Raw genomic sequence first — 24,232 nt, 5'->3', positions numbered from 1 at the left:
TGACACACCGCGGTTGATGCCACCCGCAGCGGGCACATTTTGGGTATTTTGAGGTATTTTTTGGGGCATTTTGAGGTATTTTTGGGGCATTTTGAGGTATTTTTGAGGCATTTTGAGGTATTTTTTCGGGTATTTTGAGGTATTTTTTGGGGTGCCGGGAGCGCGCACGGCGCTGTGGGCGGGCGGTGCGTGAGCGCGCCCAGGCAGCGCTGCGAGCTCCGAGCGCATCCACCGGCAGCGGGAGGAGGAGGAGGAGGCGGAGGAGGAGGAGGAGGAGGAGGAAGGGGAAGGGTGGCCGGGGGGGTGGGGGGGGGGGGGTGGCCGAGGGAGGGAGCAATTGAATTTCAAACACAAACAACCGCATGGGGCTCGGGCCCTCCGCCGCTGCGCCGCGCCGCCGCTGACCCCGGCCCGGGGAGGGCAGAGCAGCCGCTGCCTCTCCCCCTTCGCATTTGGGAGGGGTTTTTTTTTTTTTTTTTTGCTGTTGTTGATTTTTTTTTTTTTTAGATTTTTTTTTTATATTTATTTGGCTAATCCCCTGCCTGGCCGGGTTTTGCCTCCCAAAGTTCATCCGTAACCCCCCCCCCCTCCTCCCCTCCCCCACCCCCCCTTCCCCCCGCCCGCTCCCCCGGTCCCGGGAGGAGCCGCCAGCCCAGCCAAGATGTCCCGGTCCAACCGGCAGAAGGAATACAAATGCGGGGACCTGGTTTTCGCCAAGATGAAGGGTTACCCGCACTGGCCTGCCCGGGTAAGGAGCTGGGCATGGCGTGGGAGGGCGGTGGGACCCCTCGGTGCTCTCCCGGTTCTCTCCCGGTGCTCCCCGTTGCATAACGCGGGGGGATGGGGCGCACCGGGGTCAGGCTGCCCCGGTGGAGCGGAGCGGCGCGGGGAGGGGGGGTGTGTGTGTCCGTACCGTGGGTCAGGCTCCGATTTCCCCCCGGATCTTCCACCGGCGCCGGGGTCCAACTTTGCCGGCTCCTTATGTAAGGCCGGGCCCGGCGGACTCGGGGGTTATTCGGTACCGAGGCTTGCGGAGGCGCTTTGGGACATTTCTTTGGGTTTTAAGGGGGGTTTCATGTGTTGGAAACAACATCCCGGGCTCCCCCAGGGCCCTTTTTGTGCTGTTTATTCATTTCTTTCCCGGTGGAACGGAACGGGAGGGGGGGGATCACGGGTGGAGACCGCGTGGCTTCTGGCACCGCGTGGGAGCGGGGACCCCCCCGGTACCGGCAGCGAAGCACGAGGCTGGGCCAGCCCGGGGTGACCCCTCCATCCCCCGGTGCCGGTACCGGGGGGGGGGTCCCTGCTCCACGTGGGGCCGCTCCATGAACCCTTCCCGCTCATGGGAAGGCCGAGCTCGCCCCCTTTGCGCTTCACGGATGATTTTGGGGGGGTTTTCAACCAAACCGGCAGAGCCCCGAGCTTGTCCCCCCGGCTCTCGGTGGCCTCAGGGGTGCCACAGAGGTGGCAGTGCTTACGCCGGGAGTTTGGCTTTAGAAAATCGATAGAATTATTGAGGACTTAGGACGGGGGGAAGGGACCCGGGGGGGTGCAGGCCCCACCATGTGCCAGCCCCGCCGGTGTCCCCTGAGGGTCCTGGGTGTCCCTAAAGGGGGGCCATGAGCCCGGGACCCCCGCGATAAACCCCAAACCATGGGGCCCGTGGGCAGCTCTGGCTGCACAACACGGCGCTGGTTATTTTTAAGCGGTTGATGATGCAGTTTAAAATTTCCTTGGAGTGTTTTTCACCCCCCCCCCCCCCACACACACACACACACACTCTCTCTCCCCTCACGGCCTTGCTGCAAAGGGCACCGGGGGCTGCCTGCAAACCCTAAAATGAGCGGAAAAAAAAGACGGAATGGGGGCGATAGGGCTTTAAAGGCCGAGGATCCCTCCCCAGTGCCCCCCTTCCCCTGGCGGATTTGAATAACTTTTGTTTGGTTTGTCGGGTTCTGGCGGGGAGGCCGGGAGGGGGTTGGGAGCCGCTCGGATTTGGCACCGGCCCTCCCAACGCGCATTTGAAAGCGGCTTTGGGCGAGGAGGAGCCACAGGAGAGGATCCCTGGGAGCTTCCACCCCGCCTGCTCTTCCTTCCCTCCCTCGGGGGGGAAAAGCGATGCTGCCCCGGCTGATCCATCCTCCTGCAGCCTTCATCCATCCCAATGGGGTCCGGGGTGATGCCAGGTCGGGGCTTCAAAGCCTCGTGGGCTCAGCTCACACTCATCTCATTTCACACCCCACTCATCTCATCATTTGACCCCCACCATTATTTTTAGGGCAGGCAGGGAATGGTTTTTTGGTTTTTTTTTTTTTATCCCTCTCTCTCTCTGGTTGGGCTCCCCAAAGCCAAGGGGGTTTAGAAGCAGAGCCCTCCCCACCGTGACTAATCAGGCAGGGCTTGCCCGTGACTAATCAGGTGCTGTGATGAAACCTTAGCCAGCCACGCGTGGCGTTCCATGGGGTGTTTGTTTCCAACCCAGGTGTGGCTGGAGCTCAGAGATAGGGCGAGAAATGGACGGGGGAGGGGTTGTTCCCTCCCTTTCTTCCCCTGGGATGGCACCTGGTGCCGTTCTCCAGCACCAGCAGCTCGGTGGAAAGCTCTCCCTGAGAAGGGGCAGTGTTAAACAGGGGGGAAACTGAGGCACCCGAGTGGGAGATGAGGCGCTGGCACTGGAGGATGATGCTTGCCTCGCTTTTCCCCTCACCCCTTCTCTGCAGGGTCCCTCATGCCAGGCTCATTTTTGGTGCTTCCCTGCCAGATGTGCAGCCCCTTTTCATACAGAGTGCTGGGACAGCAGGGGAGCAGGGCGGGGGATGAGGCAGGAGCAGCACATGGGATCCTGGCACCCTTGACACCCCGCTGGCACCCCTGACATCTCCCCTGGTACCCCTGACATCCTCCCTGGTACCCCTGACATCCCCCCGACACCCCTCTGACACCCTCCTTGGTACCCCTGGCACCCCCCTGACATCCCCCGTGGCACCCCTGGCATCCCTTTCCTGAGCATCTCGGTTCCCCTGGCTGTGCCATGGGGTCAGGATCCTTCTGGGCCATTCCCTCTGGAATTTGGTGCCCGTTGCCAGCCTGGTGCTGCTGGGATGGGGCCCAGTGGTGCCCCCCCCAGGGCTGAGGGGAGCACCTGGGTGGCACCCATGGGACTCAGGGGTGCCACCCAGTGCATGTGCCCCCCCCCCTCCCCAATGTGCTTCCTGGACCGTGTGTGACCCACATGAGTTAATTCCATTAATTAATTAATTAATTCATTCATTCCTGTGCCAGCCTTGTCCTGCAGGGGGGAAACTGAGGCAGGGAGGGCAGGGCAGGCTGATGCAGTGGAGCAGTGGCAAAGGTGAAGAAGAGCAGAGGTTGGGGGCAGAGTCCAGCTCAGGGCTTTGTGCCCGTCCCTCCCTCCCTCCCTTTGTGCCACGCTCCAGAGCTTGGGGACATTCCCAGCCCCTTTCGGACCCCTGGGCCGTGGCACCGGTGCCATTGGCATGGGGACAGCAACGGGCACCTGGACTTTACCCTGGCACTGCAGCCGTGTGTCCATCTGCTGCCGCTGTCCCGGACAGACAGACAGACACAGGCTGTGACAAAGCCTGTCATGGAGCAGTTTGGGCAGTGAGGGTTTTTTTTTTTGGGTGGGTTTGCACTGTCTGCGTTATCAGTGTCCCCAAAGGGGTGCCACCCTACTGCCCTGTGTGCCCGCACCCCAAAATCCCTGCCTGGCCCTGCAGATAGAGCCAGCACACGCTGTGGGGGTGCAGGAGGGGCTGATAAAGGGCTGGGAGGGGTGGGCAGGGCTGGAATCCCAGTGCCAGGGGGGTCCCATGGGGGGCTGGCAGGGAATCCCAGTGCCAGGGGGGTCCCAGGTGTCCCATGGGGGGCTGGGCAGGGAATCCCAGTGCCAGGGGGTCTCATTGCCAGGGAATCCCAGTGCCAGGGGGGTCCCAGGTGTCCCATGGGGAGCTGGGCTGGAATCCCAGTGCCAGGGGGGTCCCATGGGGGGCAGGGCTGGAATCCGAGTGCCGGGGGGGTCCCAGGTGTCCCATGGGGAGCTGGCAGGGATGGGCTGGGCAGGGATCCCCACTGCCAGGGGGTCTCATTGCCAGGGAATCCCAGTGCCAGGAGGTCCCAGCTGTCCCTTGGGGGGCTGGCAGGGAATCCCAGTGCCAGGGGGTCTCATTGCCAGGGAATCCCAGTGCCAGGGGGGTCCCAGCAGTCCCATGGGGAGCTGGGCACGGAATCCCAGTGCCAGGGGGGTCCCAGGTGTCCCATGGGCTGGTCAGGGGGTCCCAGTGGGCAGGGATTCCCATTGCCAGGGGGTCCCAGTGGGCAGGGATTCCCAGTGCCAGGGGGTCCCAGCTGTCCCTTGGGGGGCTGGGCAGGGATTCCCAGTGCCAGGGGGTCCCGCTGGGCAGGGATTCCCAGTGCCAGGGGGTCCCAGCTCCATGGAGCCCCTCGGTTCCTGAGCTGGGCACACGGTGACACAGCGCAGCCATCCCGGAGCTGCTGCCTTTCCTTGGGCAAGGAGATTTGGGAGCTTGCTGGGGGATCTCCAGCAGGGTGCTGCCATTGTGGGTCCCTGTCCAGGCCTGGCATGGATGGGGAGGGGCTGTGTGCCAAGGCTGATGGCACCTTTGGCACACTGTGACCTGCAGGAACGTGGCCTGGGGGAAGCTTCCCTGAGGGCTGGGCTGGGCTGGGCCGGGCTGGTGGCCACCCCTGTGAGTCACATCATCCCCTCCTCCACCTTCGGTGCCACGCAGGGATGGAGCTGCTGCTCCCAGCTGCCACCATGGGCCAGGGACCCTCTGGGAAGTGTCCCTGCTCCTGGAGTGTCCCCTGGTGGCACCGGGGCATGGCAGTGCCAGGAGCCCCGGGGCTGTGGGTGGGAGCGCTGCAATAATCCCGAAACATCCCCTGGATCCTGGTGCGGGACCTGCGGGCTCCAAACCGTGCTCGGGCAGTGGGGATGGCACAAAGGCACGTGCCACCCGGGAGTGGGCATCACACCGACCCTCCACCACATCCTGGTGCCCCTCCCAGTGCCCCATGCCCTCCGTGTGCCCCGGGGCTGTGCCAGCATTGCCCCTCAGCACAGGGACAACCATCAATGCCATCCCCAGCTCTGTGAAGGAAATCAGGACAAACCCTTGGCCATGTCCACCCTGTGACAGCTCCCTGGCCAGGAGTGGGACATCACACTGACCCACTGACCCTCCACCACATCCCCAGTGCCCCATGCCCTCCATGTGCCCCAGGGCTGTGCCAGCTGTGCCCCTCAGCACAGCGTTAGTGCCATTCCCAGTGTTGGTGCCATTCCCAGCTCTGTGAAGGAAACCAGGACAAACCCTTGGCCATGTCCACCCTGTGACACCACCCTGGCCAGGAGTGGGACATCACAGTGACTCCACCACATCCTGGTGCCCTCCCAGTGCCCCATGCCCTCCGTGTGCCCCAGGGCTGTGCCAGCACTGCCCCTCAGCACAGGGACAAGCATTGGTGCCATCCCCAGCTCTGTGGAGGAAATCAGGACAAACCCTTGGCCAGGTCCACCCTGGCCTTGCTGGCTGGGGAAACTGAGGCTGGGCGAGCTGTGGGGGTCACGGTGCCTGAGGGAAGGTTGTGCCGTGAGTCAGCAGAGCACTGGCACAGGAGCTGGCACCCCGGCTGCCCGCTGACGGTGACGTGCTGGCGCCTGCCCCGAGACCCCCCACCCGCATCCTCCTTCAGCTCCTTGCACCTCCCTTGGAGGTTTTCTCGGGGAATTTATGGCTGCTGGCTGCAGGGGGGGTTATTTTTAGCTGCTATAAAAAGCAGCCGGAGTTGCTGTCGCTCCCTTCCCGCTCGGCGCCTCGGGATTATCCACGCTCGGTGCAGCAGCACCTGCCCGGGGCTGGCACCGGCTGCTGCCTGAGCCCAGAGCCCTGCCAGGCTGTGCCCTCGTCTGCTGACCCCCTTTGGGCCAGGCTGTGCCCCCTGGCACCCCAATCCCCACCCCAATCCCCGGGGCTGGCCCAGGATGGGGGCGATGCCTGTGGCACTGCCTGAATTTGCTGAGTGTGTCTGAGGTGGTTTAGATAAGAGATTAGGGGGGGAAAGGGTGGGAGAAGGGGAGCCCTGCTGGCCCCACCACCTGTGGGCACCCCTTGTTCTGCTGAGCGCTTCCTGCCAGCTCTGTGTCCAGACTGTGGGGGAAATTCCCAATTAATTTTCCTTTCCTGAGCTGTGCCCATCCATAGGACACTGGAGGGGATGTCCTGGGGACATCTGAGGAGCCCCAGGGGATATCCTGGGGACATCTGAGGAGCACCAGGGGATGTCCTGGGGTCTGAGGAGCCCCAGGGGATGTCCTGGGGACATCTGAGGAGCCCCAGGGGTCTCTGCCCTCTCCTCTCACCCCGTCCTTTGTGTCCCACAGATTGATGAGATGCCAGAAGCTGCAGTCAAATCCTCCTCCAATAAGTACCAAGTCTTCTTCTTCGGGACCCACGAAACGTGAGTGGGAGCTGGGGGCTCACAGTGAGTTTGGGAGGGGTGAGACCCCCCTCTACTCCCACCCCTCATTGCTTTCCCCTGGCACAGAGCATTCCTGGGCCCCAAAGACCTCTTCCCCTACGAGGAGTGCAAGGAGAAGTTTGGCAAACCCAACAAGCGGAAAGGCTTCAGCGAAGGTTTGTGGGAGATCGAGAACAACCCCACGGTCAAAGCCTCCGGTTACCAGGTGGGTCACCAGTTTGGGGGGGCTCCATCCCAGCTCCCCCCCACCTTTCCTCCCTCCTGTGGAGCCCCCTGTGAACCCCTCCTTGCCCACAGCCCACCCAGAAGAAGAGCTGCCCCGAGGCGGCCGAGCGGGAGCCCGAGGGGGACGGCGACAAGAAGGGCAACGCCGAGGGCAGCAGTGACGAGGAGGGGAAGCTGGTGATCGACGAGCAGAGCAAGGAGAAGAACGAGAAAGGAGGCAGCAAGAGGAAAGCTGAGGATGCTTTGGAGGTACTGGGGGCGCTGGGCAGGGCTGGGGATGTTTGGGGACAAGGGTGGGGATGTTTGGGACAGGGGATGTTTGGGACAGGGGATGGGGATGTTGGGGACCAAGGCTGGAGATGTTGGGGACAGGGGATGGGGATGTTGGGGACAGGGGACAGAGGATGGGAATGTTTGGGATAGGGGCTGGGGGTGTTTGGGACAGGGGATGGGAATGTTTGGGATAGGTGCTGGGGGTGTTTGGGACAGGGGCTGGGATGTTTGGGGCTGGAGATGTTGGGGACAGGGGTGGGGATGTTGGGGACAGGGGATAGGGATGTTGGGGACCAAGGCTGGAGATATTGGGGACAGGGGATGTTTGGGACAGGGGATGGGGTTATTTGGGGACAGGGGACAGAGGATGGGAATGTTTGGGATAGGGGCTAGAGATGTTGGGGACAGGGGTGGGGATGTTGGGGACAGGGGACAGAGGATGGGAATGTTTGGGACAGGGGCTGGGGATGTTTGGGACAGGGGATGTTGGGGACAAGGGACAGAGGATGGGAATGTTTGGGACAGGGGCTGGGGATGTTTGGGACAGGGGATGTTGGGGACAAGGGACAGAGGATGGGAATGTTTGGGACAGGGGCTGGGGATGTTTGGGACGGGATGGGGATGTTGGGGACAGTGGTGGGGATGTTTGGGACAAGGGGACAGAGGATGGGAATGTTTGGGACAGGGGATGGGGATGTTGGGGACAGGGGATGGGGATGTTGGGGACAAGGGACAGAGGATGGGGATGTTTGAGGCTGGGGATGTTTGGGACAGGGGATGGGGATGTTGGGGACAGAGGATGGGAATGTTTGGGACAGGGGATAGGGATGTTGGGGACAGGAGACAGAGGATGGGAATGTTGGGGATAGGGGCTGGGGATGTTTGGGGCTGGGGATAGGGATGTTGGGGACCAAGGCTGGAGATGTTGGGGACAGGGGTGGGGATGTTGGGGACAGGGAATGTTTGGGACAGGGGATGGGGTTATTTGGGGACAGGGGACAGAGGATGGGAATGTTTGGGACAGGGGATAGGGATGTTGGGGACCAAGACTAGATATGTCTGGGACAGGGGTGGGGATGTTTGGGACAGGGAATGGGATGTTGGGGACTGGGGCTAGAGATGTTGGGGATAGAGATGTTTGGGACCAGGGATGGCTGGGACAGGGGATGGAGTTATTTGGGGACAGGGGCTGGGGATGTTTGGGACAGGGGACAGATGATGGGAATGTTTGGGACAGGGGCTGGGGATGTTTGGGGCTGGGGATGTTTGGGACAGGGGATGGGATGTTGGGGACAGGGAATGTTTGGGACAGGGGATGGGAGGTTGGGGACCAAGGCTGGAGAGGTTGAGGATTGGGATGTTTGGGACTGGGGATGGCTGGGACAGGGGATGGGGTTATTTGGGGACAGGGGATGGGGATGTTGGGGACAAGGACTGGGGATGTTTGGAATAAGGGCTGGGCATGTTGGGGATGGGGCTGGGGATGTTGGGGAGAGGGGATGGGGAGGTTGAGGACAGGAGTGGGGATGTTGGGGACAGGGGATGGGGGTGTTGGGGATGGGCTGGGGACAGGAGATGGGATGGCATGTTTGGGAGAGGGGATGTTGGGGACAGGGAGTGTTTGGGACAGGGGATGGGGATGTTTGGGACAGGGCTGGGGATGAGGGTGGGGAGGTTGGGGATGGAGATTTTTGGGACAGGGGATGGAGATGTTTGGAATAAGGGCTGGGCATGTTGGGGACGGGGCTGGGGATGTTGGGGACAGGGGATGTTGGGGACGGGGGATGGGGATGTTTGGGACGGGGGACAGGAGATGGGATGTTTGGGATGGGGGATGTTTGGGACAGGGATTGGGATGGGATGGTTGGGAGAGGGGATGGGGATGTTGGGGACAGGGGATGGGGATGTTTGGGACAGGGCTGGGGATATTGGGGACGGGGATGGAGATTTTTGGGACAGGGGACAGGGGATGGAGATGTTGGGGAGAGGGGCTGGGGAGGTTTGGGACAGGGATGTTTGGGACAGGGGATGTTGGGGACACAGGCTGGGGATGTTGGAGAGAGGGGATGGGGATGTTGGGAATGGGGGATGGAGATTTTTGGGATAGGGGATGGGGATGTTGGGCACAGGGGATGCTGGGGACAGAATGTTTGGGACAGGGCATGGGGATTTTGGGGACAGGTATGTTTGGGACAGGGGCTGGGGATGTTGGGGACAGGGATATTTGGGATGGGATGGGGATGTTTGGGACAGGGGATGGGGATGTTGGGGACAGGGGATGGGGATGTTGGGAACCAGGGATGGTGAGGACAGGGAACAAGGGATGGGGATTTTTAGGACAGGAGATGTTGGGGACAGAGGCTTGGGGATATTTGGGAACAGGGTCTGGGGCTGCTGGGGACAGGAGATGTTTGGGACAGGGGATGGGGATGTTTGGGATAAGGGCTGGGCATGTTTGGAACAGGGGATGGAGATTTTTGGGACGGGATGGGGATGTTGGAGAGAGGGAATGGGGATGTTGGGGACAGGGGATGTTTGGGATGGGGTTGTTTGGGACAGGGCTGGGGGTGTTGGGGAGAGGGGTGGGGATGTTTGGGACAGGGGGCAGGAGATGGGATGTTTGGGATGGGGGATGTTTGGGACAGGGGCTGGAGATGTTGGGGACAGGGGATGGAGATTTTTGGGACAGGGGATTGGGGATGTTGGGGACAGGGGCTGGGGATGTTTGGGGACTGGGGATGTTGGGGATGGGATGGAGATATTTGGGACAGGGGATGGGGGTGTTTGGGACAAGAACTGGGGATGTTTGGAATAAGGGCTGGGCATGTTGGGGAGAGGGGATGGGGAGGTTTGGGACAGGGGTGGGGATGTTGGGGACGGCGATTTTGGGGACAGGGGTGGGGATGTTGGGGACAGGGGTGGGGATGTTTGGGATGGGGGATGTTTGGAACAGGGATTGGGATGGGATGTTTGGGAGAGGGGATGGGGGTGTTGGGGACCTGGAATGTTTGGGACAGGGGATGGAGATTTTTTGGGACAGGGGCTGTTTGGGACAGGGGATGGAGATTTTTTTGGGACAGGGGATGGAAATTTTTTTGGGACAGGGCCTGGGGATGTTTGGGACAGTGGCTGGGCTGACCCAATTTCCCCTCCCAGGACTCCCCCAAACGCCCCAAGGATGCAGAGGGGCAGGAAGGGGACAAGAAGGTGGCCAATGAAGAGGCCCCTAAGGAGGAGCCCAAAGCCAACCCAGGAGAGGGGGACAAGAACAGCGACGCCGCCGACACACCGGCCACCAACGAGGCCAAGCAGGAGGGCAAGGAGGAGGTCAGAGACCACAAGGAGAGGTGAGGGGGGTGCTCTGAGCCCTGTCCCCACAGCCCCCAGGTTTTGGGGGGGGTTCTGACAAGAGCCTGGCTCTGTTCTTGGCCTCTCACAGCCTGTAGTGGCTTCCCTGGCGAGCTGATCCTTCCCCCTGGCTCCTGGTGCTGCCCCACGCCGCCTCGTCGCGTCCGGAGCTCCAGACAAGGAAATTTCCAAAAGAAAACAAAAAAAATACAAAAAAAAAAAAAGAAGAGAGGAATGCAGAGCAGCTGGGTCCTGCCCCCGAGCGCTCTGTGCCCGCCCTGCTGTGGGCACACGCTTTGTGTTGGCGATTCCTCGGGGCTGAGCTGTTGATTTGAAATAAAAGCGAATCTTGCCTTTTTAAAAGTGCTCGTGGCACCTGGGTGAGCCCCTGGAACCCCTGAATTGAGGAGGTTTGGGACCCTTTGGAGGCTGCCAGAGCCTCTCTGGCAACACATGGATCACGGGGAGAGATGGGGAAGGGTTTGGAGGGAGCTGAAATAGGAATTGCAGAATCACAGAACGCCCTGAGCTGGGTGAGATACAAAAGGATCAACTCTTACTGCTGCCCTCAAAATCCCAGCATTGTCTAAACACTCCTTGACCTTTAGGATCACGGAATATCCTGGGCTGGGAGGGACCCACAGGGCTCAGTGAGCTCTGGCCTTGCACGGGACACCCCAAAATGTTCCCAATCCCATTGTCCTAGAGCCTACAAGCACTCATATTTTATGCTGGAATACTGGAATAATTAGGTCTTGCTGTGGGCTGTGCACAGGACGCCCCAAAATGCTCCCAATCCCAACCTCCTAGAGCCTTGTTCAAGCACTCAGTTTTTATGCTGGAATAGTGGAATATCCTGAGCAGGAATAATCAGGATAATCGAGTCCTCCGTGCTCTGGGCCCTGCACAGGACGCCCCAAAATCCTAGGGCCTTGTCCAAGCACTCATATTTTATGCTGGAATACTGGAATATCCTGAGCAGGAAGGGACTCATCAGGGTAATCAAGTCCTGCTCTGGCCCTGCACAGGATACCCCAAAATTCTCCCAATCCCAGTGTCTTAGAGCATTGTCCAAGCACTCAGCTTTTATGCTGGAATAGTGGAATATCCTGAGCAGGAATAATCAGGATAATCGAGTCCTTTGTGCTCTGGGCCCTGCACAGGACACCCCAAAATGCTCCCAATACGAACCTCCAAGAATGTTGTCGGAGCACTCAGCTTCTCTGCTGGAATAGTGGAATATCCTGAGCGGGAAGGGACCCACAGGGCTCAGTGAGCTCTGGCCCTGCTCAGGACACCCCAAAATGCTCCCAATCCCAATGTCCTAGAGCTTTGTCCAAACACTCATATTTTATGCTGGAATAGTGGAATATCCTGAGCAGGGAGAGACCCACACGGCTCAGTGAGCTCTGACCTTCCACAGGACACCCCAAAATGTTCCCAATCCCAATGTCCTAGAGCCTTGTCCAAACACTCATATTTTATGCTGGAATAGTGGAATATCCTGAGCAGGCATAATCAGGATAATCGAGTCTGGCTCTGGACACCCCAGAATCCCATCCTGTGTCCGAGGGCTGTGTCCAATTGCTCCGTGAGCTGTGTCAGGCTCGGGCCGTGACCGTCCTTGGCCGCTCTGTCCCACACGCACAGCCCGGCCTGGAGAGGCCGAACCGGGCCAACTAGGCCGTGCCTGGCTCCCTGCACAGAGGACAGCAGAGACCGTCCCCTGCTCCTGAACCAACGCCGAGGGCAGCGGCAGAAGATGGAGCCGTGACCGGACTACAGCTCCCGGCAGCCGCTCACCGTGGGCCGGGGCTGAGGGCCGGAGGGACATTGGGACTACAGCTCCCGGCGTGCCCCGCGCTAGGACCACAACTCCCGGCGTGCCTCGCGCTAGGACTACAACTCCCGGCGTGCCTCGCGCCTCCGCAGCGCCGCGTCTTGGCCACGCCCCCGGAGCGCGGGAGCGGCGCGGCCCCTCAGGTGAGGGAGGTCGGGCCCGGGACCCCCGAGGGGGCTCTGCGGGGCTGTGCTGGGGGGGTTTGATGGGGTTCGGGGCACTTTGGGGGCGGCCGGGGCTCAGCGGGTGTAGTTCCCGGCGGGGGGGAAGGGGTGTGTGCTCTACGGGTCCCCTTTGGGTGGTGGGGGGGCTTTGGGAGCCAGAGGGGTCATTGGGAGTCAGGGGGGGCTCTGAGAGTCAGGGGGGTCTTTGGGGTATCCATGGGGCCCTTCGAGTGTGGGGGAGACTCTGCCCGTGTCCCTCTCTGAGGGAATGAGCTCTGTGGGACCCCTGGGTGCTCCTCGCTGGGGTCTCTCCCCGTGTGTGGGGTGCCCGTGTTCCCCCCTCATCCTCACCAGGGCCAGGTGTGACCCCTCGGTTCTCCTCGGGGCGTGGGGGGCTCTGCAGATCCCCTTTGGAAGGAGAGGGTGCTTTGGAGGACACTGGGGTCCCCTTTGGGTGTGGGGTGCCCTGTGGGATCCCTGGGTCCCTCCATGGGTGAGGGATGGCTCTGCCAGTACCTGGATCCCCTTTAGGGGCGTGGGGTGTGTGAGTCTGTGGGATCCCTGGGTCCCTCCATGGTGAGGGATGGCTGTCCAGTACCTGGATCCCCTTTGGGGGCGTGGGGTGTGTGAGAGTCTGTGGGATCCCTGGGTCCCTCCATAGTTAAGGGATGGCTGTCCAGTACCTGGATCCCCTTTGGGGGCGTGGGGTGTGTGAGTCTGTGGGATCCCTGGGTCCCTCCATGGGTGAGGGATGGCTGTCCAGTACCTGGATCCCGTTTAGGGGCGTGGGGTGTGTGAGAGTCTGTGGGATCCCTGGGTCCCTCCATAGTTAAGGGATGGCTCTGCCACTACCTGGATCCCCTTTGGGCTATGGGGATCTGTTTTGGGGGGCTGAGAATCTGTGGGATCCCATTTGTGGGGGGCTGCTCTGCCAGACGCTTCCCTCCCTTCAGAGGGTGCTCTGGGTGGGTTGGGGTGACTCTGCCGGACGCATTGACCCCGGTGAGGATGAGGGGTGTCCCCAGAGCTCCCTGCCCTCCCAGCCCGCAGCATCATGCGTCTGTCGGTCCTGCTGAGCGCGGCACGGCCGCGGCTGCCCCCGGGCTACCGGCACGGCACATGGCCCCCGGAGTCCACCACCGCCCGGCTCCGCAACCCCCCGGGGCAGCGCCGCCGCAAGGTCTTCGTGGAACCCATCGCCAAGGACGACTGGAAGGTGTTCAAGGGTGACACGGTGAGGCCCCGCCCTGTGAAAAATGCATGTATTTTATGATTGGCTTTTCGCAAATATTCAAATGAATATTGTATGTGTTGTGTTAGAAAGTAATGCTGTAGTCGTTCTCTTAAGTACTGTGTTAAATAGAGTTTTAGGTTATAAAAAATGTTAAAATAGAAACGATGCTGTGTAGGATACTTTTTTTTAAAGAAGAGACTTGCAGTGAGATAGCAGCCACAGGACACTTAAATCTTTCAGAGAAAGAGAATTTATTGCCCTCTTATCAGCAGAAACTAACTTCTTCCCACCTCAAAGGCACTGTCGGGATTCAGAGGAAGAAGTTGACAATGACCAGACAGAATCCTGTGTTTGAATGGAATTTATGCATCATGCATGAAGTGTATGAATATGCATCAGACTGTTGTTTTTAAGAGTTAATCCTTTGTTAACGTGGGTCCTTTTTCAGGCTGGTGCTGCCCAGAAGAAGGTACCTGGTCATCCATAACTCTTTGTATTTATTGTCTCATATTGCCCTAATTCAGTTTGTCCAAATTATTATCACTCTAATTGCATTACTATTTTTTATAACCCTTTTTATTACTATTAAACTTTTCAAATTTAAAAAAAAAAACAAGTGACTGGCGTTTTTCACACACCTGTGCCCCTCTCCCCACCCGCAGGTGCAGGTGCTGGCCGGGAAGGACGCGGGCAAGCAGGGCTTGGTCAGCCAGGTGGTGCAAGCCCGCAACTGGGTGGTGGTGGAAGGACTGAACACGGTGAGGCCACAGCAGGGAGGCCTGCAGGAGGCCCTGGGGAGGCTGAGGTGGCCACAGGGCCATCAGTGACCCCACGGCGCTGTCCCCTCGCAGCACTATCGCTACGTCAACCGCACCGCCAAGTACTCGAGCACCTACATCGCCAGCGAGGCACCTCTGCTGCTCAGCCAGATCAGCCTGGTGGACCCTGAGGACCGGTAAAACCTGGGTGGGGGGGTGCTGAGGGGTGCCCTGCTTGGCTCCTGCCTGTCACCAACGCCGTGGGCCCGCAGGAAACCCACGGAGGTGGAGTGGAGGTTCACGGAGGAGGGCGAGCGCGTCCGCGTGTCGCTGCGCAGCGGCCGCATCCTGCCCGTGCCCCCGCAGCCACGCAAGGATGGTGTCGTGCCCGAGCAGTGGATCGGTGAGAGGGGTGCCACAGGGGGCTGGGGGCACGGGGAAGGGCACGCAGAAGGGGACAGGAGGGTCAGCTTTGTCCCCCCTGCCCGCACAGATGGCCCCAAGGACACGTCGAAGGAAGACGCGCTGGCCAAGACGTACCGGCCGTCGCTGAAGACCTTTGAGGAGGAGATCATGGATGCCATGGGCATTGTGGAGACACGAAGGGCCAAGAAATCCTACTGGTATTAACTGGGGGAGCTGGGAGCCCACTGAGGAAGGCCAAGAAATCCTCCTGGTATTAACTGGGAGAGCTGGGAGCCTAGAAATCCTACTGGTATTAACTGGGAGAGCTGGGAGCCTGGAAATCCTACTGGTATTAACTGGGAGAGCTGGGAGCCTAGAAATCCTTCTGGTATTAACTGGGAGAGCTGGGAGCCCCCTGAGGAAGGCCTAGAAACCCTCCTGGTATTAACTGGGGGAGCAGGGAACCTAGAAATCCTCCTGGTATTAACTGGGGGAGCTGGGAGCCCCCCAAGGTGGGCTCTGCAATAAACACCCCCTCCATTTGTTGTGTTTGCAGCGTGCAGTGCTTTCAGTGTGGCACCAACTCACAGCCAGCCCTGGAGTGTAAAAAATCCTGGGTTTATTGGTGGTTCTGCCCCTCCCTGGGGGTCTCTGCTTCCTCCACATCCTCATCCTCGCTGCTGTGCCCATCCTCAGTGGCCCTGGCCAGCCCAGCCAGCGCTGTGGCCAGCGGGGTCCGTGCAGCCACCAGCACCAGGTTCCGTGGGGAGAACCTGGGGTTGAACAGGGGCACGAGGGCACAGTGGAAACCTGGCAAAAAGGGAAAAAGGAGAGCTGGGAGAACAGAGAGAGAGAGAGGGAACAGCAGGGGGAGGATCTGTGCCCGTGCCCACCTTGCTCCCGCAGGTAGAGCAGCCGGTCCAGCAGGATCAGGGTCTCCACAAGGGGTGCCAGGAGCTGCCCCAGGGTGCAGAATGCCACCACCTTGTGCTGCTGCTCCAGCATGGCCCCCACAGCCACCGAGTCCAGTGGGACCCCCTCTGGGTCCAGTCCTGCCAGGGGCAGCCCCAGCTGGGCATATCTGTCACGGAAAGGGGGCAGGGGAGTGCCAGGCAGGGCTCCCCCAGCCCCAAACTCATGAGCAGGGGCCCAAAAGGGGGTTCCCCCCCCTCCCCAATCTCACTGCAGGGCCAGGAAGGGACACAGGAGGTTGATCCCACTCTCATACTCATGAAGGGGGTCCCAAAAAGGGGATTCTCCCTCCCCAAACTCACAAGGAAAATTCCAGAAATGGGTCCTCCATCCCCCAACTCAGGGAGGCCCAGATCTCCTAGAAGGGGCTCACTGGTGCCCACCAGGGGATGCACAAGGAGATCCCCATGCCCAAACTCACTGGTGCCCACCAGGGGATGCAGAAGGAGATCCCCATGCCCAGACCCACTGGTGCCCACCAGGGGATGCAGAAGGAGCATTCCCCATGCCCAGACTCAGTGGTGCCCACCAGGGGATGCACAAGGAGCATTCCCCATGCCCAGACCCACTGGTGCCCACCAGGGGATGCAGAAGGACATCCCCATGCCCAGACCCACTGGTGCCCACCAGGGGATGCACAAGGACGTGCCCATGCCCAGACTCACTGTGTGAAGCTCAGGCTGTGTGCCCTCCTGCCAGGCTGCAGCCCCAGGTGCCTCTTGCTGGGCTCAGCGGCGCGGATCACGCTCTCCAGCACGGCGCGGTAGCAGTGGGCACGCAGGTGGGCACTGCCCTCTCTCAGCCGTGCCTGGTACTCCTCCAGAGCGTGGCACGCCGCCTCCCGTGCCCGGTAGGACAGCTGGTGGCCTGGCAGCGCCGCCACCGAGGTGCTCAGCGGGTACCCAAGGTGCTGCTGCTGCTGCTGCTGCTGCTGCTGCTCTGGGGCGCTCGACAGCTTCATGTAGCAGCAGCCCACCAATGCCACGGCAGCCACGGCGGGGCTGCGGGCAAAGTGGCACAGCAGGGCAGGCCCGAGGTCCCCGCAGGCGTGCAGCCCTGTCACCAGCACCCTGTGCCCGTCCTCGGAGCCCCCCGGGCCCCCCAAAGGGTTGCAGGCAGCAGGGCCGGCTCCCGGCGGGTCGGGGGGCAGCAGGAGCTCCCCCCAGGGGGCTGTGGGGTCCAGGCGGCCGGGGATGTGCTGGGGGGCACGGGGATGGCACGGGGGGGCTCCCCTGTGTGCCAGGGCTCGAGGTTTGGCCAGCTCCTGCAGCAGCTCCTGGTCAAAGCGCTCGGCCAGGGCCGACAGGCGGGCATCGCTCTCCACGGCGGTGACCCTGAGCCCCAGGGCGAAGGACAGGAACCGGGACAGGTGGCCCTGGGAGGGGACAGGGCTCAGATGGGCTGGGGGGGACATGGGGGGGGGGGGGGAACAAGGGTCAGCTGGGCTGGGGGATCCCCAGGACCCCCCTCCCTGTCCCCCTGCTCTCACCTGCCCCGCTCCGACATCCACCACGTGCTCGCAGCCGGTGGCGCGGCTCAGCCTCTGCAGCAGCTGTGGGGAGAGCAGCTCTTGGGGGGCTCCTGGGGGGCTCTTGGGGGGGCTGGGGGCTCAGGGCACGGCTCGGGGCACCCACCTTGCCCAGGCGCTGGATCTCGTGCTGCTTTTTGGGTTTGACGTGGCGGCGCAGCAGCGGGGGCAGGCGGCAGCTCTGGCACGGCGGGCGCGGGGCTGGTCCCGGGCAGCCCCGGGGGAAGGCCAGGGCACGGGCAGCGGCCCCGAATGCCAGCAGGGACAGCGGCCAGGCCGCCCCCGGGCTCCCCCGGCCCCCCAGGAACCCGGCCAGCTGCTCTGGGGTGGCACCGGCCAGGGCAGGCTGCCAGGACGGGGGCAGCTGGGACCACAGGTCCTCCGTGAAGAAATCCTGTGGGGACAGGGGGCAGCGTGGGGGGGGGACAGATTGGGGGTCACAGGTTGGGGGGACACAGCTTGGAGAGGGCGCAGCCTAAGGGGACAGTTCAGGGGTCAGAGCTCTGGGGTCACAGCCTGAGGGACACAGCCCTGGGGGTCAGAATGGGGGGCACAGCTCAGTGGGCACAGCCCAGGGGTCACAGACCAGCGGGCACAGCCCGGGCACAGCTCCGGGACACTCACAATGACGAAGGCGTCGAGCAGGGGCCGGTAGAGGCTCAGCAGGCGGATGATGTCGGCGGCTCTGCGCTGCTCCGGGCTCTGCCATGGCGGCTCTGGGGGCGCGGCCGCCATGGCGGCTCCTGAGGGACATCAGCAATGGCACCCTGGCACTCTGAGGGCACCCTGGCACTCTCACCCTCAGCCCTGGCACCGTGAGCCCACCCTGGCACTCTCACCCCTCCCCGGCTCTGCCCACGCCATTCGGCACCCATATGACGTCATTGGACAGTGACGTCATGCACGAACGCGTGACGTCACGCAGCAGTGACACCACACCCCCTCCCACACCGAGGCGCCATGACATCACTCACCCCCGGGCGCCCGTGACGTCACCGGCCCGGCCGCCACACCGGGCATGTCGTCGCCGATGCTCTGTGACGTCAATCTGACGTCATCACACGCGTCACGCAGACGCCGCGCGGCCGCGCGCGTGTCCCTCAGCGCCCGGCGCCGCCGATTCCCGCCGCGGCGCGCGCGGATGACGTCACTGCCGGGACCGGGCCAGCCGCGTGTTTCCCGGGAACTTCCGGTTCCGGGGGGCGGAGGTGAGCGGGGGTACGGGTGAAACCGGGGGGCTCCGGTACCGGGGGCGGAGATTGCCGGGGCCGGGGAGTCCCGGGGGTCGGTGATTGTCGGTATCGGGAGTCCCGGGGCTCAGAGGTTCCCGGTACCGGGGATCCCAGAGTTCGGCGATTGCCGGTACCGGGAATCCGGGGGTCGGGGGTTCCCGGTGCCGAGAGTCCCGGGGGTACCGGGGGTCGGAGATTCTCGGTACCAGGAGCTCCGGGGGTCGGGGTTTCCCGGTACCGGCGGTCCGGGAGTTCCCAGTGCCAGAAGTCCCGGGGGTGGGGTGTTCCCGGTCCCGGAGTTTCCCGGTGCCCAGGGCCCCGCCGCTGACCCCCCTCTCCACCCCGCAGCGTCCCCGCCATGGACGATCTGATCCTCAACGTTGATTTCTCTGCCCCGGAGCGCCGCTCCAAGAAAGAACCGGGGAACCGAAAGCACCAGAGCTTCGTGCGGCGGCGCCGGGAGCTGGAGCGCCGCGGGGTCCTGCGGCAGAAACAGCTCCCGGCAGCGGCACCGGGAGCGCCCCGGCCGGGCCGGGCACGGCGTGGAGGGGCCAAACGCTGTCCCAAGGAGAACGGTGCTGCCACCACCTCCCGGTGCCCGCCGGTATCACAGAACGGCCCCAAGGACAAGGCTCGGGGAGCAGCTCTTGCAGCACCCCCGGTGTCCCAGAACGGCCCCACCGGTACCGGAGCCCCCACTCAGAGCAAGGCCAAGGCTCGGGGGGCGGCCCAGAAGGGCCCCACCGGTACCGGAGGCAAGGCCAAGGCTCGGGGCGCTGGCACTGCCCCCCCGGCACCCTCCAAGCTGGTGGCCCTGGACTGTGAGATGGTGGGCACGGGCCCCGGCGGGCGCACCAGCGCCCTGGCACGCTGCAGCATCGTCACCTACGAGGGGGACGTGGTGTACGACCGGTACGTGCGGCCCGAGGCCGCCATCGTGGATTACCGGACCCGCTGGAGCGGCATCCGCCCGCGGCACATGGCACAGGCCGTGCCCTTCCGCCGGGCACAGCAGCAGGTCGGCCTGCGTGGCACGCAGAGAGGGATGGGCACAGGGCGGGGGGACATGTGGGGCTGGGCTTGGGGGACACGGGGATGTGGGGTGTGGGGGACAATCCCTGTGCCCCTGGGGACAATTTCTGTGTCCCACAGGGCAGGTGGGGACAATCCCTGTGCCCCTGGGGACAATTTCTGTGTCCCACAGGGCAGGAGGGGACAATCCCTGTGCCCCACAGGGCAGGAGGGGACAATCCCTGTGCCCCAGGGACAATCCCTGTGCCCCACAGGGCAGGAGGGGACAATCTCTGTACCCCTGGGGACAATCCCTGTGCCCCACAGGGCAGGAGGGGACAATCCCTGTGCCCCTGGGGACAATTTCTGTGCCCCACAGGGCAGGAGGGGACAATCCCTGTGCCCCTGGGGACAATTTCTGTGTCCCACAGGGCAGGAGGGGACAATCCCTGTGCCCCTGGGGACAATTTCTGTGTCCCACAGGGCAGGCAGGGACAATCCCTGTGTCCCTGGGGACAATCCCTGTGCCCCACAGGGCAGGAGGGGACAATCCCTGTGCCCCTGGGGACAATTTCTGTGTCCCACAGGGCAGGAGGGGACAATCCCTGTGCCCCTGGGGACAATTTCTGTGTCCCACAGGGCAGGCAGGGACAATCCCTGTGCCCCTGGGGACAATCCCTGTGCCCCACAGGGCAGGAGGGGACAATCTCTGTGCTCCAGGGACAATGGGGGGAACTCATGGGCTGGGGCAGGGAGTGAGGGGTTGCAGTGCCACGGGTGGAGGGCACAGGGTTGAGATCTGCAGCCCAGGGGGCACAGGGGTTGTCCCCATCTCCCCTGTGGGGGGCACAGAGATTGTCCCTCCTGCCCTCTGGGGCACAGGGATTGTCCACGGGCCACAGGGATTGTCCCCATCTGCTCTCTGGGGCACAGGGATTTGTCCCTGGGGCACAAGGATTGTCACCCCCTAGCCTGTGGGGGGAACAAGGATTGTCCCAGGGCCACAGGGTTTGTCCCATCCTGCCCTCTCGGGCACAGGGATTGTCCCTGGGGCACAAGGATTGTCCCTTCCTGCCCTGTAGGGCACAGGGATTGTTCCTGCCCTGCCATATGGGGCACAGGGATTGTCCCAGGGGTACAAGGATTGTCCCCACACTGCCCTATGGGGCACAGGGATTGTCCTCCCTTGCCCTGTGAGGGGCACAGAGATTGTCTCGGGGGTACAAGGATTGTCCCCACACTGCCCTGTGGGGCACAGGGATTGTCCCTGGGGCACAGGGATTGTCTTCTCCTGCACTGTGGGGCACAGAGATTGTCCCAGGGGTACAGGGATTGTCCCTCCATTGCTCTGTGGGGCACAGGGATTGTCTCAGGGGCACAGGGATTGTTCCTCCATTGCTCTGTGGGGCACAGGGATTGCCCCTGGAGCACAGGGATTGTCCCTAGGGCACAAGGATTGTCACCCCCTGCCCTGTGGGGGGAACAAGGATTGTCCCAGGGCCACAGGGTTTGTCCCATCCTGCCCTGTGGGGCACAGGGATTGTCCCTCCGTTGCTCTGTGGGGCACAGGGATTGTCCGTGGGGCACAGGGATTGTCTTCTCCTGCACTGTGGGGCACAGGGATTGTCCCTGGAGCACAGGGATTGTCCCTCCATTGCTGTGTGGGGCACAGGGATTGTCCCTGGAGCACAGGGATTGTCCCTCCATTGCCCTGTGGGACACAGGGCCTGTCCCCACACTGCACCACCCCCACTCATCCCCACAGCTCTGCCCCCTGGGGCTGCCCCCATCCCTAGGGGGGTAGAAACTTCCCCCAGAGCGGGGCTGGCCCTGCTGGGCTCTCACCCCCCTCTCTCCTGCAGATCCTGCAGATCCTCGCTGGCAAGGTGGTGGTGGGCCACGCCATCCACAACGACTTCAAGGCTCTGCACTACTGCCACCCCAAAGCCCTGACCAGGGACACGTCGCAGATCCCGCTGCTGAACCGCAGGGCCGGCTTCCCTGAGAACGTCAACATCTCCCTGAAACGCCTCACCAAGGCCCTGCTCAACCAGGACATCCAGGTACCCTGGGCAGCCCCTCGCCACGCCAGGGGACAGTGGGGAGGGAGGGGGGGAGATCTGAGGCACCCTGAGGTCAGCCATGGCTGCCAGTCCTGCAGTGAGGCTGCCCCGTGCCTCAGTTTCCCTTTCCCTGTCAGCTCAACCCCTGCAGCCTTGGGAGGTTTTTTTTTCCCTTTATGCACATCCCACAGCTTTGTCTGCACCTCCCCAATTTTCTTTGTATCCCCAAATCTCCCTGTACCCCCCTAAGCCCCCTGCATCCCCCTAAGCCCCCTGCACCCCCAAGAGCTTCCTGTACCCCCTTAAGCTCCTTACATCCCCCCAGAGCTTCCCGTACCCCCAAATCTTCCCGCACTCCTTAATCTCTGTACAACCTTCCACAGCTGCCTGCACTCCCTAATCTCTGTACATCCCCCCCCCAGTCTCTCCCAGTCGTGGCTGTCCCCCCCCCCAAACTGGGAGCTGTGGCCACTTTGTGTCTGTGCCCACAGGTGGGGAAAAGCGGCCACTCCTCGGTGGAAGATGCCCGAGCCACCATGGAGCTCTACAAGGTGGTGGAGCAGGAGTGGGAGCAGCACCTGCAGCAGAACCCCGAGCAGAAGTGACACCCTGGGGGGCTCAGAGTGACACCCTGGGGGGCTCAGAGTGACACCCTGGGGGGCTCAGAGTGACACCCTGGGGGCTCAGAGTGACACCCTGGGGGGCTCAGAGTGACACCCTGGGGGGCTCAGTGACACCTGGGGGGCTCAGAGTGACACCCTGGGGGCTCAGAGTGACACCCTGGGGGGCTCAGAGTGACACCCTGGAGGGCTCAGTGACACCTGGGGGGCTCAGAGTGACACCCTGGGGGGCTCAGTGACACCCTGGGGGCTCAGAGTGACACCCTGGGGGGCTCAGTGACACCTGGGGGGCTCAGAGTGACACCCTGGGGGGCTCAGTGACACCCTGGGGGCTCAGAGTGACACCCTGGGGGGCTCAGAGTGACACCCTGGGGGGCTCAGTGACACCCTGGGGGGCTCAGAGTGACACCCCCGGCCTCTGGGGGGGCTCAGAGTGACACCCCCAGTCTGGTGCTGCCTTTGGGGAGTCCCACAGTGACACCCCCAGCCTGGTCCTGCTTTTAGGGGGTCCCAGAGTGATGCCAACAGGGCTGGTCCTGCCCTGGGGGGGGCTCAGAGTGACACCCCCAGCGTGGTCCTGTTTCTTGGGGGGCCCACGGAGACACCCTGGGGGCCTCAGAGTGACACCCCCAGCCCAGTCCTGCCTCTGGGGGGTCCCACAGTGACACCCCCAGCCCGGTCCTGCCTTTAGGAGGTCCCTGAGTGATGCCAACAGGGCTGGTCGTGCCTCTTGGGTGGGCTCAGAGTGACACCCGCAGCCTTTGGGGAGTCCCACAGTGACACCCCCGGCCCGGCCCTGCTTTTGGGAGGACCCACAGTGATGGCCTAGGCCTGGTCCTGCCTCTGGGGGGGCTCAGAGTGACACCCTGGGGGTCCCACAGTGACACCCCCGGCCCTGCCCTGCCCCTCGAGGCTCCCCTGAGGCTGAGGAGGAGCCCGGTGCGATGTCCCTGTCTGTCCCCAGGCCTGTCGTGCCTTGTGCCGCTGTCCCCATGGCGAGGGCAGGGTCCCCATGGCGAGGGCAGGGTCCCCATGGCCGGTGCCTTCCCCTCAAGGGGGATCTCTGGGATTCTGCACCCCCAAAAACGCTTCGGGGGCTGCTGGAGAGACTTTGGGGCATGCTGAGCACACCGCCCCCATTGCTGGGGCATGGGGAGTGGAGCAGGCTCCTTCCTCCTCCCCAAACTACCTCTGTGAGCGCCGGGAGCTGCGGCTGGGATCGCGTCCCTCTGCAAAATCCCTGCTCTGCTCCGGGAGGTGGGATCCATCCCTCTGCAAAATCCCTGCTCTGGGAGCTGGGATCCATCCCTCTGCAAAATCCCTGCTCCGGGAGGTGGGGTCACATCCCTGTGCAAAATCCCTGCTCTGCTCCGGGAGGTGGGATCGCATCCCTGTGCAAATCCCTGCTCCGGGAGGTGGGGTCACATCCCTGTGCAAAATCCCTGCTCTGCTCCGGGAGGTGGGATCGCATCCCTGTGCAAAATCCCTGCTCCGGGAGGTGGGATCGTATCCCTGTGCAAAATCCCTGCTCCAGGAGGTGGGGTCACATCTCTCTGCAAAAAGTCCCGTTCCGGAGTTGGGATCACATCCCTCTGCAAAATCCCTGCTCCGGGAGCCGCTTTAATTGGTGAAATTCCGCTCTCCTCATCATGATGCAAGGCGCGGGATGAAGCGGGCAGGGCGAGCAGCATCGCCCCATCCTGCCCGAGCCCCCCCGCGCTGCCCCGGGGTGACCTTGGGGGTCCCGGGGTTGAATTCCCCCAGCGCTGCCCCGGGAACACCCCCGGTGGGCAGCCCGATCCTTGTCGGGAACCGCTTTGAACTGAAAGCTTTATGTGCAAAACCCTAATTAAAAAGAAATGATTGAAGAGCTCTTCCCTTGGCTGGCGGCGGTGGGCGGGAGCGGGGGGTCCCTTACCGGGCCATCACCCGGCACCCTCCGCCATCTGCTCTTCCTCCACCTCCTCTTCCTGCCGGAGCCGAGCTGGCCCTTCCCGACCCCCCCCCGAGCCCCGTTTTCTCCCCCGGTGCCGC

General features: G+C 62.6%; 4 protein-coding genes across 5 annotated transcripts; 3 read left to right on the top strand and 1 right to left on the bottom strand.

The window, feature by feature from the left end:
• The first annotated feature begins 605 nt into the window (after window positions 1-605).
• HDGF (heparin binding growth factor) lies at window positions 606-10,734 on the top strand. 2 transcript variants are annotated; one of them, XM_063176369.1, is made up of 6 exons: window positions 606-748; window positions 6,428-6,504; window positions 6,592-6,730; window positions 6,823-6,999; window positions 10,180-10,350; window positions 10,463-10,734. In XM_063176369.1, exons 1-6 carry the CDS (start codon window positions 662-664, stop codon window positions 10,487-10,489), a joined length of 678 nt encoding a protein of 225 aa, XP_063032439.1. In that variant the 5' UTR covers window positions 606-661; the 3' UTR covers window positions 10,490-10,734. The 2 variants fall into 2 exon arrangements, with proteins under 2 accessions (XP_063032439.1, XP_063032438.1); XM_063176368.1 differs by having other exon boundaries at window positions 10,180-10,370.
• Window positions 10,735-12,296: 1,562 nt separating this feature from the next.
• On the top strand, window positions 12,297-15,317 carry MRPL24 (mitochondrial ribosomal protein L24). Its single transcript, XM_063176364.1, has 6 exons — window positions 12,297-12,354; window positions 13,419-13,609; window positions 14,272-14,367; window positions 14,461-14,564; window positions 14,640-14,770; window positions 14,861-15,317. Exons 2-6 carry the CDS (start codon window positions 13,430-13,432, stop codon window positions 14,995-14,997), a joined length of 648 nt encoding a protein of 215 aa, XP_063032434.1. The 5' UTR covers window positions 12,297-12,354; window positions 13,419-13,429; the 3' UTR covers window positions 14,998-15,317.
• A 57-nt stretch (window positions 15,318-15,374) lies between these two features.
• METTL25B (methyltransferase like 25B) lies at window positions 15,375-18,377 on the bottom strand. Its single transcript, XM_063176363.1, has 7 exons — window positions 18,247-18,377; window positions 17,897-18,015; window positions 17,379-17,666; window positions 17,234-17,296; window positions 16,410-17,119; window positions 15,666-15,853; window positions 15,375-15,582 (listed from the first exon to the last, which is right to left on the bottom strand). Exons 1-7 carry the CDS (start codon window positions 18,290-18,292, stop codon window positions 15,392-15,394), a joined length of 1,605 nt encoding a protein of 534 aa, XP_063032433.1. The 5' UTR covers window positions 18,293-18,377; the 3' UTR covers window positions 15,375-15,391.
• Window positions 18,378-18,400: 23 nt separating this feature from the next.
• On the top strand, window positions 18,401-22,250 carry ISG20L2 (interferon stimulated exonuclease gene 20 like 2). Its single transcript, XM_063176362.1, has 4 exons — window positions 18,401-18,480; window positions 18,853-19,522; window positions 21,378-21,578; window positions 22,070-22,250. Exons 2-4 carry the CDS (start codon window positions 18,863-18,865, stop codon window positions 22,181-22,183), a joined length of 975 nt encoding a protein of 324 aa, XP_063032432.1. The 5' UTR covers window positions 18,401-18,480; window positions 18,853-18,862; the 3' UTR covers window positions 22,184-22,250.
• Window positions 22,251-24,232: the final 1,982 nt, after the last annotated feature.

This window comes from Melospiza melodia, chromosome 25, assembly GCF_035770615.1.
Source record: "Melospiza melodia melodia isolate bMelMel2 chromosome 25, bMelMel2.pri, whole genome shotgun sequence".
Taxonomy (NCBI): Eukaryota; Metazoa; Chordata; class Aves; order Passeriformes; family Passerellidae; genus Melospiza; species Melospiza melodia.
Note: the sequence above shows the minus strand (reverse complement) of the source record. Positions and strands in the feature narration are given on the sequence as shown.

What these genes read in the sequence shown, in the direction of transcription:
- HDGF (XM_063176369.1), top strand. Translation starts at nt 662, where the DNA reads ATGTCCCGGTCCAACCGGCAGAAGGAATACAAATGCGGGGACCTGGTT. An exon ending in ACCCGCACTGGCCTGCCCGG is followed by an intron (nt 749 to 6,427) that starts GTAAGGAGCTGG and finishes TGTGTCCCACAG; the next exon opens with ATTGATGAGATGCCAGAAGC. An exon ending in TCAAAGCCTCCGGTTACCAG is followed by an intron (nt 6,731 to 6,822) that starts GTGGGTCACCAG and finishes CCTTGCCCACAG; the next exon opens with CCCACCCAGAAGAAGAGCTG.
- MRPL24 (XM_063176364.1), top strand. Translation starts at nt 13,430, where the DNA reads ATGCGTCTGTCGGTCCTGCTGAGCGCGGCACGGCCGCGGCTGCCCCCG. An exon ending in AGGTGTTCAAGGGTGACACG is followed by an intron (nt 13,610 to 14,271) that starts GTGAGGCCCCGC and finishes CCCCACCCGCAG; the next exon opens with GTGCAGGTGCTGGCCGGGAA. An exon ending in CGTGCCCGAGCAGTGGATCG is followed by an intron (nt 14,771 to 14,860) that starts GTGAGAGGGGTG and finishes CTGCCCGCACAG; the next exon opens with ATGGCCCCAAGGACACGTCG.
- METTL25B (XM_063176363.1), bottom strand. Translation starts at nt 18,292, where the DNA reads ATGCCCGGTGTGGCGGCCGGGCCGGTGACGTCACGGGCGCCCGGGG. An exon ending in GACGTCACGGGCGCCCGGGG is followed by an intron (nt 18,016 to 18,246) that starts GTGAGTGATGTC and finishes GATGTCCCTCAG; the next exon opens with GAGCCGCCATGGCGGCCGCG. An exon ending in TGCTCGACGCCTTCGTCATT is followed by an intron (nt 17,667 to 17,896) that starts GTGAGTGTCCCG and finishes CTGTCCCCACAG; the next exon opens with GATTTCTTCACGGAGGACCT.
- ISG20L2 (XM_063176362.1), top strand. Translation starts at nt 18,863, where the DNA reads ATGGACGATCTGATCCTCAACGTTGATTTCTCTGCCCCGGAGCGCCGC. An exon ending in TCCGCCGGGCACAGCAGCAG is followed by an intron (nt 19,523 to 21,377) that starts GTCGGCCTGCGT and finishes TCTCTCCTGCAG; the next exon opens with ATCCTGCAGATCCTCGCTGG. An exon ending in TGCTCAACCAGGACATCCAG is followed by an intron (nt 21,579 to 22,069) that starts GTACCCTGGGCA and finishes CTGTGCCCACAG; the next exon opens with GTGGGGAAAAGCGGCCACTC.